Source organism: Corvus brachyrhynchos, unplaced genomic scaffold, assembly GCF_000691975.1.
Source record: "Corvus brachyrhynchos isolate BGI_N302 unplaced genomic scaffold, ASM69197v1 scaffold53, whole genome shotgun sequence".
Lineage (NCBI taxonomy): Eukaryota > Metazoa > Chordata > Aves > Passeriformes > Corvidae > Corvus > Corvus brachyrhynchos.
Window position 1 is genome coordinate 6,438,462 of NW_008237681.1, and position 16,922 is coordinate 6,455,383.

Genomic DNA, 16,922 nt, shown 5'->3' on the forward strand with positions numbered 1-16,922 from the left:
TCTTTCCCTTCTTTCCTACTGTACTGAGGTAATTAAGTGAAATATTATTGCAGCACTTCACATTGCACTGGTAAAGTCTTATGATTTTTGTTGGTATAGCTAGGTGAAATGGTGTTTTGTGTGCTGTTGGGTATGCAGCATAAAATAACTATCACAGTGTCTGCATGTTTATAAAATAGCTTTGTCTATATTCCTTTGGGTAGGCACTTTATATTCAAACTTTTGCAAATTCTCTTAACTGCTTAAAAAGCAAAGACCCACACTCTTTGTGAAGCACTTAAACTGAAAGCTGGATTTGATACTTTCTACTTAGATGTCTGACTGGATAAGTATAAACATAAGTATTCACTGTGCCCCTCATCACTTCTTTAACTAAGGAAAGGGTGTCACTAGAAAGGTAAAATAAAGAGGCCCCATGTGTCTGTATGGGTCAGTTACAGAGGTAAAGCACCAAGTGTATTGTGGTCTGTTAAACTCACATATTTCTTTATTCTGCAGACTTTGTCATGACTGTCCATGTGTTTTCAGTGATGACGTGGCAGTTAAATTAACTACGGAGCAAGAATGACAGATATTTGGTTATGCAATTTTCTTGGCTTCTTCGCAGGCAGTGTCACAAGTGCCTACAAGCAGAGGAGGAGCATGTGGGCATGGAGGGGGAAAGCTCATTGCCCTTTGCAGCAGTGATGGGTGTTGGTGTTGGGGTCCCTGGCCCAAAGCTGGCAGTGAGAGCTACTGCCCACCACCTGAGGGTGGGCTCCCTGCCCTCTCTTCTCTTTTCTGCCTGGAACTTCCCCACGTCACTCCTTCCTCATGATCCCAACTCGACTCTTACTCTCCTTCCATTGTCTTAGGAGAGCAGCTGATGCTTTTAAAAGGCTGCAGCTCCTCAAAGACCATCTGAGTCAGTCTTTAAAATAGAGCTTTACTAAATCCTGTATGATGTGGCTTAACATTTTAAATGTTTTATGGGTAAAGGAAGTTGGACTGGAGGGATATATTTTTATGTACTAGTAGAGTATTTTCTTCTTTTTGTATTTGCATCTGTTTTTCAAAGTTTCTGCCTAAGATTTAAAAATCCTAATGGGCATGTTTGGAATTGGGGTGATGGTGGAAGATTGACAGTCATATTGTCTCTCAAGTTGTTGATGTAAATTTGCAGTAAATATTTAATAATGGCAAAGTTACTTTGCCTCTTTAGTTCTCAAGTCTTAAAATAAACCCTTCTGTGTAAGCAGAGGACAAGACTGTGTTTTGAGTATATAAATTTATTTTTGCAATGTAAATGCTATGATTGGGTGTGGTGTGTGGAGATGATTACTTTGTGTTGCTTTTATAGTTTATTATAGGATTAGGAAACAGGAACAATTCTTTGTTTTTCACATTAAGGTCCAAAGGAATAATGTCTTGATATGTTATAACAATTTTAGAATTACTAAGTTTGCAAACCTGTGCTGGTTAATAAAAAATGATGCTTCATTTTATTTTTCTTTATTATTTTAGGTCATATTGAAGTTGTGAAATTACTCGTGACCCATACAGCTGAAGTGACATGCAAAGACAAGAAATCATATACACCCTTACATGCTGCAGCATCTAGTGGAATGATTAGTGTAGTCAAATATCTTCTGGATCTTGGAGTTGATGTAAGGAAAAATAAAACAAAATGGGAAATAATTTTTTGAATTGTTTGAAATGCTCTTGTTAGTACTGTAGCACACTGTTTATTTAGGGACGGGTTATGATATAGTGAAAGTATGCGAATGAAGATCTCTGGAAGTACTACTTTTTCTTTTATAAACCCTCATTTCTCCATTAAGAGAAAACCTCCTTAAGAGCTTTGCAGATTTTGCACAATAATTTGAAAATAAGTGTGTATTTAATAGGGCTTTTTGTTTATTTGATATTTCTTGCTCTTAATGCATTGGACTGGAAGTCAGGAAATAGGAATTCCGATCCTAGCTTTGCCACACAATCATATTTGAAGTGCAGGAAATCCAGTGCTTTTGCTTCAGTTGGTAAAATACAGATGGTACTGACTTTCTACATGACATAAATGTTAGAAAATACTAAAAATTGTGAGAAACTTCAATACAACAGTGAGGCCATATTAATATTGAAATGTAAAATAAATTAAAAGGTTCTACAGTACCTTCCTGCAGAAAGCGTGTTAACAGTGAACTGTGAAACTGTGTAAGAAATCTACATTGTGAGTCACCATCTTAGTCTTGCGAGGCTGGAGATTGCAGCTCAAGCTCTGTATTGAGAAGTAGATCAGAATTCAGTGTCATGTTGTGTACAACAAGAAATTCTGTTTCTATATGCACACACACAAAGCCTCTTTGACCTCTGTTTTTAATGAAAACTTGCAATGCTGTTTTATAGAGGTCTGTGCTATGCTTTGTAGCATCTGTGCAAATTGCCACAGTTGATATTTTTGGCGTGTGTGTGTTCTCTTAAGCTGCATACAGGAAGCTGGTGTGGAGACAATTGGAGGAGGTTGGCTCGCTTGTAAAGCAATCATACTCTTCCCCAGGACACAGATCTCAATCAAAATGCTATATCCAGAACTTGCTTTTAATTTGTGGTTGTGAAGAGTTCCAAAACTTAATCTCATGACATGCAATTTTTTCCTTTGTTAGAATTAAATGCTGCATTAAGTACAGCTTTTAGCCTACTAACTAATCTTGGGGTTTTTTTCTCTTACAGATGAACGAGCCAAATGCCTATGGAAATACTCCTCTCCATGTAGCTTGTTACAATGGGCAAGATGTTGTAGTGAATGAACTCATAGACTGTGGTGCTAATGTAAATCAAGTGAATGAGAAGGGGTTTACACCTTTGCACTTTGCTGCTGCGTCGACACATGGAGCATTGTGTTTAGAGCTCTTGGTCTGCAATGGAGCAGATGTAAATATAAAGGTAGGTGTATCCAAAGCCATCCATTCACGCTTAAAAGTGCTGTACATCTTTATCAGAGGTAGTTTTTTCAAAAATACTTGTTTTGATAACATGGAGTGGTTCCCACTGATAGATGGAGTATTTATATGAAAAGTACTACAGTGAAAATGAGCCAGTATGTTGCTTCAAGAAACTTGATCTGAATCTGGAAACCTCAATGGGATGTATTATATAGCCCAAAAGGATGAAGGAGAATGACAATACTGTCTGGTCAATCTCGATTACATTTAAATGTCAGAGTTCTGTATGATTTGTTTTCCCTAGTCTAGCCATATAAGTAAGAGCAAATAGTTTAAAAAAATGCAAAAGTACATGTTTTTCTTATAAATAAATAACATGAATCAAATCAAGGCTATTTCAGGGAAATGTGTATGAACTGGCTAATTGCTGGAGCAGTTGAAGAGATGATAATGTTAGATCTTAGAATCTAATTAGGGAGATTTGGGAAGGGTGTATTAAAAATACAAGTATAAGTAGATCAGGCCTTGGGAAGTAGATGGAAAGTCTGAAACAGCTGGTGTTCTAATTACTCCAGCAAAATTGTGTGAGCAAAGTCACATCTCTTTCACATCTCTTACTTGGTCACAAGTCTTTGACTGCAGAACGTTCCTTAGAATCCAGCCTTATTGTAGGTAGAATTTAAAACAAGCGAGTTTCAAAGGAAGCCGTATCTTTTATTGTCTTCTCCAGTGTGTAGGGTAAGGTCTTGAGATGTGTAAGAGAGATGTAAGACCTTCTGTTTTGTATTATGTTGGTTTTTACTCTAGTAATGAAAACTTAACTGTGTTCAGAAATATTTAGTGGCAGTATCTGGTGTCTTGGCAGGTTTTAGGCTGAGGGAAGTGGGAAATGGGTATATGGAATGAATAGTCCAAGTGTTCCTTATGGCAAAATGCCTGGTTGCGTGAACTGTCACCCACATGTAGTATGAAGAGAATTATCTGTTGTTTAATTTCTTGAGAAAAAAAATGGGGAAAAAAATCTGCTTAATAGATTTATGCTTGAATTTCAGCACAATCTGTGCAGGAGGTGAATGTTAGAATAACATAATAGTAAAATTTCTTTTAAAAATCTTGGGATTTGTGGTTCACTTCATGAAAGCAGTGATTTTTACAGTGATTCATGCTGATTTTCGGCTAACTAATTCCAAAATACAATTTTGTATCTATTGTTAGTACAAAACTCAGAGCCAACTGAAAATTTGGGAGTAGTTTAAAAATAAGCTCTTTGATGTGGAAAAATCCTAAATGTATGTCCCTGCTCACTGTAACATATATTTAGACATGCAGCTCATTTAATGAAAATGTTCATAACTCAGTTGTGGAAAAATTCATCACCAAAGTGCCCTGCAGAAGTAAGGAGCTGTGTTACAGGGTTTATTGCCAACTTGTCCTAAAATATCCAGGTCACAGTCCATTTATTTTTGTTGCCAGCTTTCTGCTCTGCATAATGTCCCACGCTGCATATGACTGAGTGTTCAATGTTGCAGGGCTGGCTGACTTTTGTCCTACATTCTTGAAACATCATTTTTTCAGTAAAGTGTGGTCTGCCATGAAAATAATCCCACAATGTTAAATATACTAATGATTATATTTGTGTGTTACTCACACAAATAAGAACAAAGGAGAGCTTATAGCGCTTTCTAGTACCTGAAGGGGGCCTACAAGAGAGCTGGAGAGGGGCTTTGTGCAAGGGCATGGAGTTACAGGACGAGGGGAAATTGCTTCAGACTTTGAGGGTAGGTTTAGATTAGATATTAAGAAGAAATTCTTTACTGTAAGGGTGGTGAGGCCCTGGAACAGGTTGCCCAGAGGAGCTGTGGATGCCCCAGCCCTGGAGGTGTTCAATGCCAGGTTGGATGGGGCTTAGAGCTACTTAGTCTAGTGGAAGGTGTCCCTGCCCATGCTAGCGGGGTTGGAGCCAGATGATCTTTAAGGTCCCTTCGTACCCAAACTGTTCTATGATGCTATGACAAATATTAACAAGCCAAGAATTACTGTTTTTCTAAATGCGGGGCTGCAAGGGTTCGTGACTTTGTGCATATTTCTGATGTGGAAGAAAGAAGTGGGCAGGGCTCCATTTCAGAAACAGCATTTACGAGCTTTAGCTATAGGTTGGTCGTAATTAAAATGTGTTAATTTTGTACACATCAAAACTCTTAAGTGCAAAATTAAGCAAGTAGGGCTCTGTAGGCATTTTAAGCAATTATAGCTTGAAAACAGCATTTATCTCCTGTTTCCTCATCAAGGTGTTGTAATTCTGTTAGTAGTATTTCTGTGGTTTTATACCAGTATGACTGAATTTGGCCTGTAAATTTGCACCTGAAGGCGTGAACAGCCTTACTTTGCATGTGAAAACTTAGCACTTGCACTGTGGAAAAGTGCAAGAACTGAGGCAAAAGAAAACAATTTCCAAGTCAACTTCTGCTTCCCTGGAAAGGCCTATAAAGATAAATCTTGGATTTAATCAGAAGAGCAATCCCTAAAAAAAAATAGAGTATGTTGTGTAACTAAGAATGAATTGTGGATTTAAAATGAGATGGAATTAGGGTGTTCTTACTAAATATTTATTGAAACCAAGCCTGTTCAGTTTCCAAATACTGAGGCTGAAGTTCAAAGTAGTTCTTAAAATGGTTATATGATCTATTTTTCATCATAATTATATTGCTTGTGGAAGCTGATTCAATCATTTCCTCCCATGTGCAACTGTTCCTGTTTCAGAGGTAATGGAGTGGATATGGATGCTAATCTAGGTGCTGACTAGACAGTACTATTAAAGCACTTCCTGCTGTGGATGACTTAGTGGGGAGAGCAAAATGGAAATACTCTTATTCTTGATGGCAGATAGAGGGGAAGTTCTTGTGCCTATCTGTGAGTGCTGGCCTCATGTTAGGAAGGGATTATGTAGCAGAAGATAATGGAACAGTAGAAATAAACATATTTCTACATTAAAACATAAAAAGCCCATATGCCTTTTATCACCTCTGGACATAATTTCCTACTTGTTTTCATAGCCTTGTCAGTGTCCACTGCAGAACAGTGAATCTTGTTAAGTATTGCTCATTACTGCAGCACTCCCTCTGCACTATTCAGGATTTCCATGCATGGAAGAACACATTGAAATGAGTATGTAATGGGACAGTATTAATTGTTTTATGGACCCTATTGCTGCTTGAAAATTCAGTGACCTAAATAGAAAAAGTTTTTTACTTCCATTGGTGGTACTAGAACATAAGAATTGTTGCTAGGGGGAGATTTCATTTGGAGGAATGCTGTGACATGATAGACCCACATTTCCTCTCCCTCCGTGAAGTTCAGTAGTCTGAGTACAGTTAATATGTGAGTAATCACTCAATAAGACACCATGTGCTGTGTATCATGTCTGTCTAATTGCTGTTCTTTGCAAATTTTCTATGATCTAAGTATTTTGTGGATGTATTTTCTCTAGTGATAGAAGAGATTAGGGTGATTTCTTTCCTATTACCACATTTAGCTGAGTTTCAATGAAGACAACAAAAATTATCGTTAGCCCATAGCTGTCCTGTCATGTGCTGTGATCCTGTCTGATCTCATTAAATTACACAGCTGTAGGTAGCTTGATATTTAGATAGAAGGTCTTAAAGGCATAAAGAAATGGAAATTGAAGCAAAAGTTTTGAAGATACCTCTCTGCTTATGCAGTCCAACCTCCTGGCATCTCAGGAAATAGTGATTTGCTTAATAGAGCCTTGATATTTCATTGCTTAAAGAAATGTTTGCTACTGGTTCTGGTCCTAAATATACTTTTCTAGTGACAGTGTTTTAGAATGGAATTCTGAATGCAATCCTATACCTAGAAGTTCAGCTTCAACATGGGAATTGTCTTCATTTAATTTTTCATTTGCATGTGGAAAATTATTTTGTAGCTTATTTTGCTGTTATTTGCAAGATCTTACTGAAGTTTTCTTGTGAGGTATCTCAGTTAACCACAGCGCTCTTCAGTTTCTAATACTGTCACCATTATTCCTATGTCTTTGTGAGATGCATTGTTAGATGTATGTTTTTCAGCTCCATCTTCTTCTTCATCAGCCTTTCTTTGAGATACAGATTTATCCCATCTAAGCCAGTGAGACTGCAGGCTACTTTTATCTGCGCCCTGAAATTCTTCTGTTATTTCACTAAGCTTATTTTATATGATATTTTTCTTTAAATTAATAGATTCTATAGATTCTTCGGGTTAAAGAAGGATAAAAGTCAGGGGGAAAAGTCATCAGATGTCTAATAGTTGTTTTAAATTAACTGGACACAGAGACTTTTAATGGTTGGATAAAGAGACAAGAACTAAACTGTAGGGGAAAAGATGAAAAAAAATTGCAGCACAAAGATTGCTTGGGGAAGTTGTGACTTATGGTGTGTTTATTTGGCCTTTTCTTAAGGCCTCCGGTAACAGAATTAAAATTGGTTGTCTAACTGCTCACAAGGATTTCAACCCCATTTTCTGTGTTTATTTGCATCTGCTGTAGATATGTGGATGTTGTCTTTTGGATTATTTATGGACAAAGAAATCTGCTAACTGGAAGATCTGGAGATAACTTGACTTTCCTTATCAAGCATTGTATTTCTTTCAATCTAGGTTTGAGAAGACAGTGTTTCATGTAATTGTATTGTTATGCTGCTCTAGGCAGTGACACAAGAAAGAATTCCACATCCATCCCTAAAAGGGTTTCCAGCAGACTTTCAGTGTCACATCCATAGAACCATGTCCATTTGGTGTCAAAGGGAGAGTAAAGATGGGACGACACTTCTGCATATGACAGCAATTTGTGATATTTCAATATATATGTTCATATATGTTCCCCTACCATCTTTGTCTAATTTAACTTTGTATTTTGTGAACATTTCATACTCTTCAAAGCCATCATTGAAAATGTAGATGTGGTATGCATGTGCATTCAAGGGTCCTTTGATTTTCTGTGTCGTGTTTGCAATTTTTTGAGTGCGTGTGTAGGAACGTTTTTCTGCAGTAAAGCTTTCCCATTACCTGTGATAAGTATGAGGGGAAAATCCTTCTAAAGTAAAACAGAGGAAAAAATGGGTTTGTAAGTTCATTGAGACTGAGCTGTTAAAAACTGATTTCCTTATGTGTTACTGTTGGCCTGCTTCAAGGATGTCTTACTGGGTGAATGACTAAGTGCACATTTAAGATGTTCATTTCAAATGTGTGGTATCTAGTAGGGTTGAATAGTTCTACCCTAGGATTACTTGTGGTTTATGATAAATTGCTTACAAACATCACTTTACAGAAATTTCCAGGAAACACATGAGCTTTGTAATGTGTTGTCTTCTAATATAATGTGTAAACCTCTCTAGTAAATGCAGCTACTTTCTTTCAGGAAACAAACTTAAAACATTGTTTTATTTTAGCCTTGGGAAGGGGAGGAGTTGGACATAGACTTGTTGCTGAAATTGTGTGCTGTCATCATCCTCTTGAGAGTTATTATCTTAAGGACATAGGTGTGAGTGAGTGGGCATCCCTGAGTTGTTACTTGCAGCTGGAAGAGTGACTTAGAGCAGCTCTTGGGAAAAGCTTGCCGTGTCATGCTGGCTTGTCACTGCCAGCATCTGTCTGGCAAAAGTGCCTAGAAACAATTTAAAGGATGGAGTGTAGAGAGAAAAAATAAAAAGAAGTGTCCTTTTTGTTGGTTTGGGGTTGGGGTTTTTTTTGTCAGTTCTGATTAATTGCTGTTACTGGCCATAAGTAAACATGGGATTTCTTTTTCTTTTCCAGAGTAAAGATGGGAAAACACCTTTGCACATGACAGCGATCCATGGTAGATTTTCAAGATCCCAAACCATCATTCAAAATGGTAAAAAGGGGGAGGGGGTATTTTTGTCATAAGCTTTCGAGTTTGGATATTTTCATCCTTTCGTATTGGTAACAACATACTTGTAGGAGCTAGGGTGGGTTGGACGGTCGGGACGGACGGAGACGAGAGATCTCTGAAGTCAGATCTTGGAACATGCGGTTTGTTGCAAAGGGCGTGGGTACAGGGGCACTGCTTAGGGCTGCCAGCCGCAGCTCGGAGCAGGCCCAAGAGAGCAAGAGTGTAAAAGTAAGAGCAAGTAGGTAAAAGTGGAGTAAGAGTGAGCGAAGAGGAGGTAAGTAAGAGAGTAAGCGGGTAAGGGAGTAAGCAGAGTGGAGTGGTGAAGTCCTGGTTACAATACAATAAATCATCTTCTGTACTGAATATTCTAATTTCCACTAACCAATCTAATACAAGATACAAATCCTATAGCATTTACATACAGCCTATAAGAATTGTTATATTACCATAGAGTGTTACATCTTAACTCCTAAAAACTACTCTTTGGACCCCTTCTGCTGAGCTAGTAGGGTCTGCTCTGACCCTTGGACCTGCCTGCAAGCAGAGGGTATTGTTCAATCAAGAGGGGATTACCTTCAGTCGGCCATACCATTGTTTTCCAGTTGTTCAGTAACTAAGACTTGGTATCTCAAAGGTGGCCTTCATTTTGATGTCGCTTATAGTTTTCATATTCCCAAAATCTTTTGTCAGGCAATCATATTTATAAGGCTTTCCTGTTTCATCTTCCCCAACAATACTGATTTTTTTTTCATGTCCAGTGTTCAGTAATAGTGGTGGAGTCCGGCATATCTGTTTATAAAGTTTGATAAGTTACACTGATGAATCATTTCCTTTTCAGAATGCAGGAATATATATAGATTTGTTTTCCATAATCCAGGTTGTAGAGAGTTTGTCCCATAAGGTTACATAATAAAATGCTTTTCTCTACCACTGAAATCTGTATAGGTTTTAAGTCCAAAGTCATCAGTCATTGACAATCAATAATGTTGCTTGAATGATCATCAGGGCTATTTTTCTAACAAAGTATCTGTATGCCTAGATATACCCTTACTTAGTAATCACTTTTTATTATAGGAGCTGAAATAGACTGTGAAGATAAGAATGGAAACACCCCTTTGCACATAGCAGCTAGATATGGCCATGAGCTATTAATCAACACTCTGGTTACGAGTGGTGCTGACACTGCAAAGTAGGTAACTTTACTGACATGAATGCAAGCTGACATAATTCAGAAGTGTATTTATTAGATTAACAGAACTAGTACAATTTTTAATATCATCCTCAACTTGCAATAGGAAATAGTTTGTATATTATCCTGTATTGTACTTGTAAGTAGCTAGTCAGTATATCACAATTTGTACCAAAACAAAGAGAAATAGAGTTTTCTGTAATCTATTTGAAGTAAAAGCTCTGAAAAGTTTAATAGGCTGTTGCACTGATAATGCATGCTGATAGCTTGGAAGGAAGTGTTTAAGATGTTAAGTTAGCTCAGTATTCTAATTAGGTGGTTTGCTGAACCCACCATGCATGTGCACTTTGGCACACAATCATGTTTGTTTTATTTTAATTGTAATGAAACTGTGATACCTGATTATGGTGTATCTTAGGCGGGGTATACATGGGATGTTTCCTCTCCATTTGGCAGCATTAAGTGGATTTTCAGACTGCTGCAGAAAGCTCCTCTCATCAGGTAGGATACTCTATTAAATTCTTACAAGGTGCTTTGTACTTCATTTTTTATTTCACAGAATAGCTTTTAATTAAATCCTAATTTAGTGATACATAGAAATCCTTATAGTTTACTGATACCTTGGGGCCAGTGCTTGTTTTTTAATGGGCAGTCCATAGTTAAAGTGAATGCAAACTTTTGCACACTTAAGTTAAAAAAAAATTCATCCAAATTGTAATAATGCGTTTATAATTTCTTTAAGACTGTGTTTTGTGCATTTCAAGTTGGCCATAGAGGTGGGATGACTGGTTCAGACCATAATGAAACTTCAAGGAGAAAGATTGATAGACTTTTTTATTACTTCATAGCGCATCCAATTTCTATTCCATGATGTCTTTAGCTTAATACAGATCAGCTATTCCTGTCTATTCCTGTAGTGGGCACCTAATGGCTCTGAAGACTCTGTGGACTGCTACATTAAGAAGCTGTTGCATTGGTAGCATGTTGTTAATCAAATGCAATGCAAACTGCACTTTTCTTTCAATGTTTGACTCCTCCCTGAAGATGTAGATGTTGGAAGGTCATTACTTCTCTTGTTGGCCAGAATCTTACGTGACTTCTGAGCTCTTTGAACTATTGCAATTCTGAGAAAGTAGATTTGTCCAAAGGAAGCTTCTGGAATAGAAGAAGAATAAGAATGAACTAAATGGTTCTATATTAATCTGAACGCACTTAATGTTTTTCGAAAAAAAGATGAGTGGGGGGAGGAGAGAGTAGGGGAAAAGGAAGAGTAAGAAATTGCTTTCCCAGCTTTATACTGTTTGTAAGGGACGCCTGGGAGAAGAACTAGAGAAATACAACTAAAACTACCTACTGGTAAGGCTTTTATTTACTATCCTGTCATGGGCAAACTTGCAAGGATTCACTTCAGGAAAGAACTGCCCAATAGTTGACAATATTTCAATTGGATGTGTTCAAAATGAGGGATACTGGCACTTTCTCCTTTCTGCACTTGATGTTGTGCTGGCTGTGCCCTTACTGGAGCTTCAGTATGGCAAAGGAAACCATGTGGAGGACTTGCAAGTGATTTTTGTGACTTTTATTTGGGTTGAGAAAACGTGGATGCAACTCTAGCCTGGAGCAGATAAGAACTTGAAGAGTATGTCCAGCCTTCAGGCTAGAAAGACTAGATACTGCTAAGAGCTTTTAGGATGGGCTCTTGGTGTGGGGATTGGTATGTGCAGAGTGTGTATCCTTTTTGGGCTTGGGAGATGTCTCCTTTATGTAAATTAAAGATCTTTGATTTTTAAATTCATAATTATTCTTGTGCAAACCTTAAGAAAATGTCACCAATCTGCCTTGTCCCGGTACTGAATGACATTCAAGTACTTAGTGATGGTAGATGAGCAACTTAGGGGTGTGGAAAGGCATCAAAGGCTATTCTTCAAACTAAACTAGTAAACTCTCTTAAATTGTTTGTTATAGAGCATTCCTATTGAAATGGGATAAGAGCATAGTGGCACATACAAAACCTGTTTTAGGGGACATGAAGTAGGAAAACAGTCTTGGAATAATAGTATTCTTGAATAACACATCTTGTGTTGTTCATTATTTATTGTTGAGTGGTTCTTAAAACTAAAAAAAAATGCCAGCATTCCCGGATACCACAACTGGAGAATTTAGTAAATAAGTTACGTTACACAAGAGCAAGACTCTTGTGAGAGCATAGTAGTTTTCTCAAACCAAAAATGTAGCTTTGAAACCTGATTTAAATAGTACTCTTTGTGTCAAATATATGGTTAGATATGGAATTGCACAGTTAAAGTTTGTGGTCTTGGATTTGAAGTTCCACAGCTGAGCCTTTCTGGTAATAGAAAACTACAATGTTCTGTAAAGACCTCCTCTGTAAATAACTGCTGTTTTCAGCCATCACTCCAGCTCGCTAAAGTTCTTTCTTTGGGACTAAAGCACTAAACTCAAGGATAAAATTTAAGTAGCTCCTATATTTAGTGATACTGACATCCCCAAAAATTAATAATCTCTGCACAACAATGATAAATTTTAGCATATTCTTAAATTTTCATATAACCTGCATATATCTTATATTCAGTAGTAAATTGCATTGAAATATTACCAGGTAAGTAGTCTGAGACAGAACATAGCCTCAGTGCAGCTACTTGTCTTTTACTTTATCCCTTTCAGTTTTATTTAAATGCCTGTTTTTCAAAACATTGTAAATAGCAAGGTCACGTTTCAAACGAAGTAATTTTTAATGCTTGAGTGCTCTTTGCAAATAGCTGTTAAGTTTGCTTAGCAAGCATTTCTGTTAACAGCAGATGACAGCAGTTTTGTGAAAGGTGATGTTACATAATGATTTTACAAAATATTTGCTTTGTAGGTTTTGACATTGACACACCAGATGACTTTGGCAGGACTTGTCTTCATGCAGCTGCAGCTGGAGGGTGTGTAAAAGAGCATTCATGCTTTCATATTCAGTGTTTCTTTTTCAGTTGCTGATCATTCTTGTTCTTTTTTCTATTATTTCCTCTCTGCTTTTCCTGCCCTCTCCCCTTGGAACTTAAGTAAACATGAAAATAATTTCAAGATGGATTCTATCTGCAAACAAAAAAATTAATTAACTGTTCAGCTTAATAAGTTGTTGCTGGAGTACAGTGTCCAAGTATCATCAGCCTTACCTTAGGTTTATGTTTGGGGATGAACTGATTTTTTTTTTTTTTTTAAATTCCCATGGATGATGATAAAATTTTTAGAATTTACAGCATTCAAAGATGGCATGCCCACCTCAGATCACTGTGGGACATGAGATAGAGAACAGCAACTTTGGGAAATTTGTTTTTACCAAATCCATAAATAAAAGGTCAGTCTAAATAAACTAAAAGCAATAATTCCAAAGTTTAGGTGGATGAAGTAGTCAGAACTACTTGCTCATCACTTGAGTTGTGATCCATATTGATTATTGTTATTGTATTGTAGGTTTTCTATAGCAGCTACTCAAAATTGCCTGGAAGAATTGGGTAATAAATTTCATGATACACTTTGTGGGACACAAGAACTCCATGATATTGATATTTTCATTTTTCTGTTTGAATGTTGTTTAAGTAATACTGTTAAGTAATCATTCTAAGTCAAAAGTACTTGATAGATACATCCTTGTTGCAAGTGATTAAGGTTAAAATGCTATCTTTTCATATAAAACCCAAATAATTTGTGACACATTCACTCATCTCCAGTTTAGGAAAGTTACCAAAATAGTGTTTAAACAATATAGTACATCTATTATGATGATCATATTTTATTGAAAATTGACTACACTAAAAAGTAAAATATATATGTTGCAATTTACATTTGGCCTTAAAAAATATGCAGTAAAATCTTGCCTCTGTGCTGGAATCCTGGTAGCAAAAGCATGTGACATGAAGGTGTTATTGTTTGTTTGTTTATAAGAATTGAATTTTTTATTGAATTAGGTTCATGTTTATGTGCTTTATGCATGCCATTTGGTATCAATTAAACTTATATATGTGGTCTTGAAATAATTTATATTCTTTATTGGTTTGGTCCAGAAATTACGGAATCTATTTTACATGCAGAAATGTATTTATCAAAAATTCCATAATTTAGTTCAGTTCCATTAAAAATAACATTTGCGATGTACATGTGTAGCAGTTCTGATATTTGTAGAGGCCAATATTAAGGAAATAAAATTTGCAATCACAACTAATAGCGTATTAATTTAATAGGAATTTGGAGTGCCTAAATCTTCTGCTAAATACTGGTGCAGACTTCAACAAAAAGGACAGATTTGGAAGGTAAGACATTCTAGATTTGTATATTTTAAAGGGCTGTTAAAAGTGTTGCAGAAGCAGCTTACTGATATGTGACCAAGTCTGTGTTCCAGTTTAAATGGTTTTTTATGATATGATGTCTCTAATAAACTGTGTTTCAGCAAATGTTCTCAAAAGTCACAAACATATTTTGTTCATCGTGTTTTGTTAGGTAGGTGTTTAGTCTTGTTTTTAAAGACTTGAGTTTTATATTAAGCTGTAATTTTTATGAAGCTTTTTTCCTTATAACGTGGATCTAATGTGTTTAAATTGTTCTCATCCAAGGACATTACTAATGTTTTCCAAATAATGTATTAGTCAAATCTATAAATCTGTTGCTATTTCTATGCTCTTTTATTAAAATACACAGTATTTTATTATAACTGCTTAACCTTTTTCCTTTCTTGATATCCATCCCTTTCTGTTTCCCTGTTTGAGGTCTGAACTCTTTTGGAATGACATTAATTTCTATTTTTAGTATAGGATTATTTAAGTTTAGATGGCAGGATCAGTACTCATGTAAAAATCTCACATCTCATAATGGAAAATACTATTTTCCAGGATGTGAACAGCAGGAGTAGGACTTAAGGAAAAAGTTATGGATCCAAAGTTGTATTTTGCTTTAAATTCCACTTCCATTATTTCCTGAGAAAGGAAATATCTGTCACAACTTTTGTCATCAAAAGTTGGGGTTTCCTGTTGGTTTGGATTTTGATTTAACATTCATGTTATATAGAGTAATTATTTCAGGAGATGGAAAAAATTAATTTAAAATGGAGAGAAATGGGAAAAAGACATTTTAAGGGAAAGAGCCTGAGTATCTCCTCAAAATCAAGATATTTATAGCAGCAGTCTCTCTTTAAAAATAGAAAATTGAATTCTGAGTCATCTTGGTCCTTCTAAAATTTTAGCCAAACTGGCATATTTAGAGAATTGTTTATGTATTTGAAGCTGGGATAAGTTTTCTCTGAGATTATACATCAGTACTAATATTTCATGGATTTGTTCTAAGAAGACAAGGTATATTTAGCAGTACCTCTGCTATGTCACTATAGTTTTCCTCTCTTAGGCAAAATTCTGATCTGTTTATTAAAAACATCTGTTTGTGCAATTGTTATATTTTATTTGTGCTATATTTAGTTGTTGTGCAGTTTTTAATTTGTCCATATTTTTCCATGTGGCTTAAAATTGCTTAACAGAAAACAGTATTTCTAATGTAAACTGGATTTCCCTCTATAAGTTTACACACGAAAATTCACATAAAGCTTCCTTTAATGCAAAGTTTGTGCATATTTCGGCTGGCAAATAAATCCTCTATATATTGTTCAACATTATTAAGTGGTGCCTAGAAAATGGCCCTATTCTTCAGTACTGTAATGATGCATTCTTCACCAAAAATACTTGTTTAAAAATGTAAGGAGGATTTAAGTTTCACTTTATTTTGCTTTTTCTGTCTCTGTAATATTATTTTGCTGTTATTTACCATTGTACTTTTTATTTAAATGTGTACTAAAGAACTCCACTCCATTATGCTGCTGCCAATTGTAATTATCAGTGCCTGTTTGCCCTTGTGGGATCTGGAGCTAGTGTGAATGACCTTGATGAGAGGGGTTGTACACCTCTGCACTATGCAGCTGCATCAGACACAGATGGGAAGTAAGTAGCATGCTTTGTACTAAAGCCTTTCTCATTAGGATCATTTGAGCTGTGAATTTTGTGTGTGTTCTGCCTTCAGATTTGCTAAATGCATTTTTTGTATTTTTAAAGATGAAACTTGACAGTGATGTATGCATTGTATATAAAAGACTTTATGTAACAAGTATTTCAGAAGAAAAAAATGAACAACAGAAAATGTATTGTAAAAATTTTATGTCCTGTAATGCAGATATCCTAATTCAGGAATTAATTAGGAATAGAGTTCTTAATCCCATCTGCTGTGTAGAGGTTGCATAAATATCCTTTGTGGGGGTAGGGTCATTTCACCTTAAAATCAAATTCTGATGAAGGATGGATATTAACTTGACATTTCAATATAAATGCTTTATCTATTTGATGTTTGAGTAAACTAGAGTTGTAAGGCCAAACAAGACTATTTCTTGATAGTGTTTTTATTATATAGTTACACTTTTATTAATGAAATGCTTCCAGAATCTTCCATAAATCCACTGATCTCTTACATGTGTTTATTTTCTAACGAATGGTTATATTTGAAATATTTATTAATGACTTAAATGCTTGTATGCAAAGTGTATATAGATAGCACCAAACTGATGAGTTTACTTAAGCTCCAGACATTGTATATATTGAGGAGACAAGAAGAGCATCACTTGCTTGTGCACACAGCGACACCTTCCCTGGAGAAGTGCTGCTTCGTGCCAAATCATCTTGTTCTAATACAGCACCTTTTAAAGGGTGAGGTAGCAGTGGGAATGAGGTGGCATATAACTTACAGATTGGGTTTTGAAGGCTAAATAAAGAATATTTTCATGGCCATTTAACTTATATTTGAAGAATGTGCTTTTTTTATGTAAAGCCAAATTTCAAAATTAAATTGCTGCTTTTTAGAAATAATTTCAATTCCTGCT

The 16,922-nt window shown here is 35.9% G+C and overlaps 1 protein-coding gene across 4 annotated transcripts in view; it reads left to right on the forward strand.

Moving 5' to 3' along the window:
- ANKRD28 (ankyrin repeat domain 28) overlaps window positions 1–16,922 on the forward strand; it is a 94,916-nt gene that overhangs the window by 58,019 nt on the left and 19,975 nt on the right. For all 4 annotated transcript variants that reach the window (XR_001861332.1, XM_017732151.1, XM_017732152.1 and 1 more), the window contains exons 7-14: window positions 1,504–1,646; window positions 2,710–2,922; window positions 8,727–8,805; window positions 9,898–10,012; window positions 10,431–10,513; window positions 12,891–12,954; window positions 14,254–14,322; window positions 15,853–15,993. Coding sequence is in view for 3 of the 4 variants with exons in the window: in XM_017732151.1 (XP_017587640.1) it covers window positions 1,504–1,646; window positions 2,710–2,922; window positions 8,727–8,805; window positions 9,898–10,012; window positions 10,431–10,513; window positions 12,891–12,954; window positions 14,254–14,322; window positions 15,853–15,993 (907 nt within the window). In the remaining variant the exon portion in view is untranslated. The remainder of the gene's footprint in view (window positions 1–1,503; window positions 1,647–2,709; window positions 2,923–8,726; window positions 8,806–9,897; window positions 10,013–10,430; window positions 10,514–12,890; window positions 12,955–14,253; window positions 14,323–15,852; window positions 15,994–16,922) is intronic.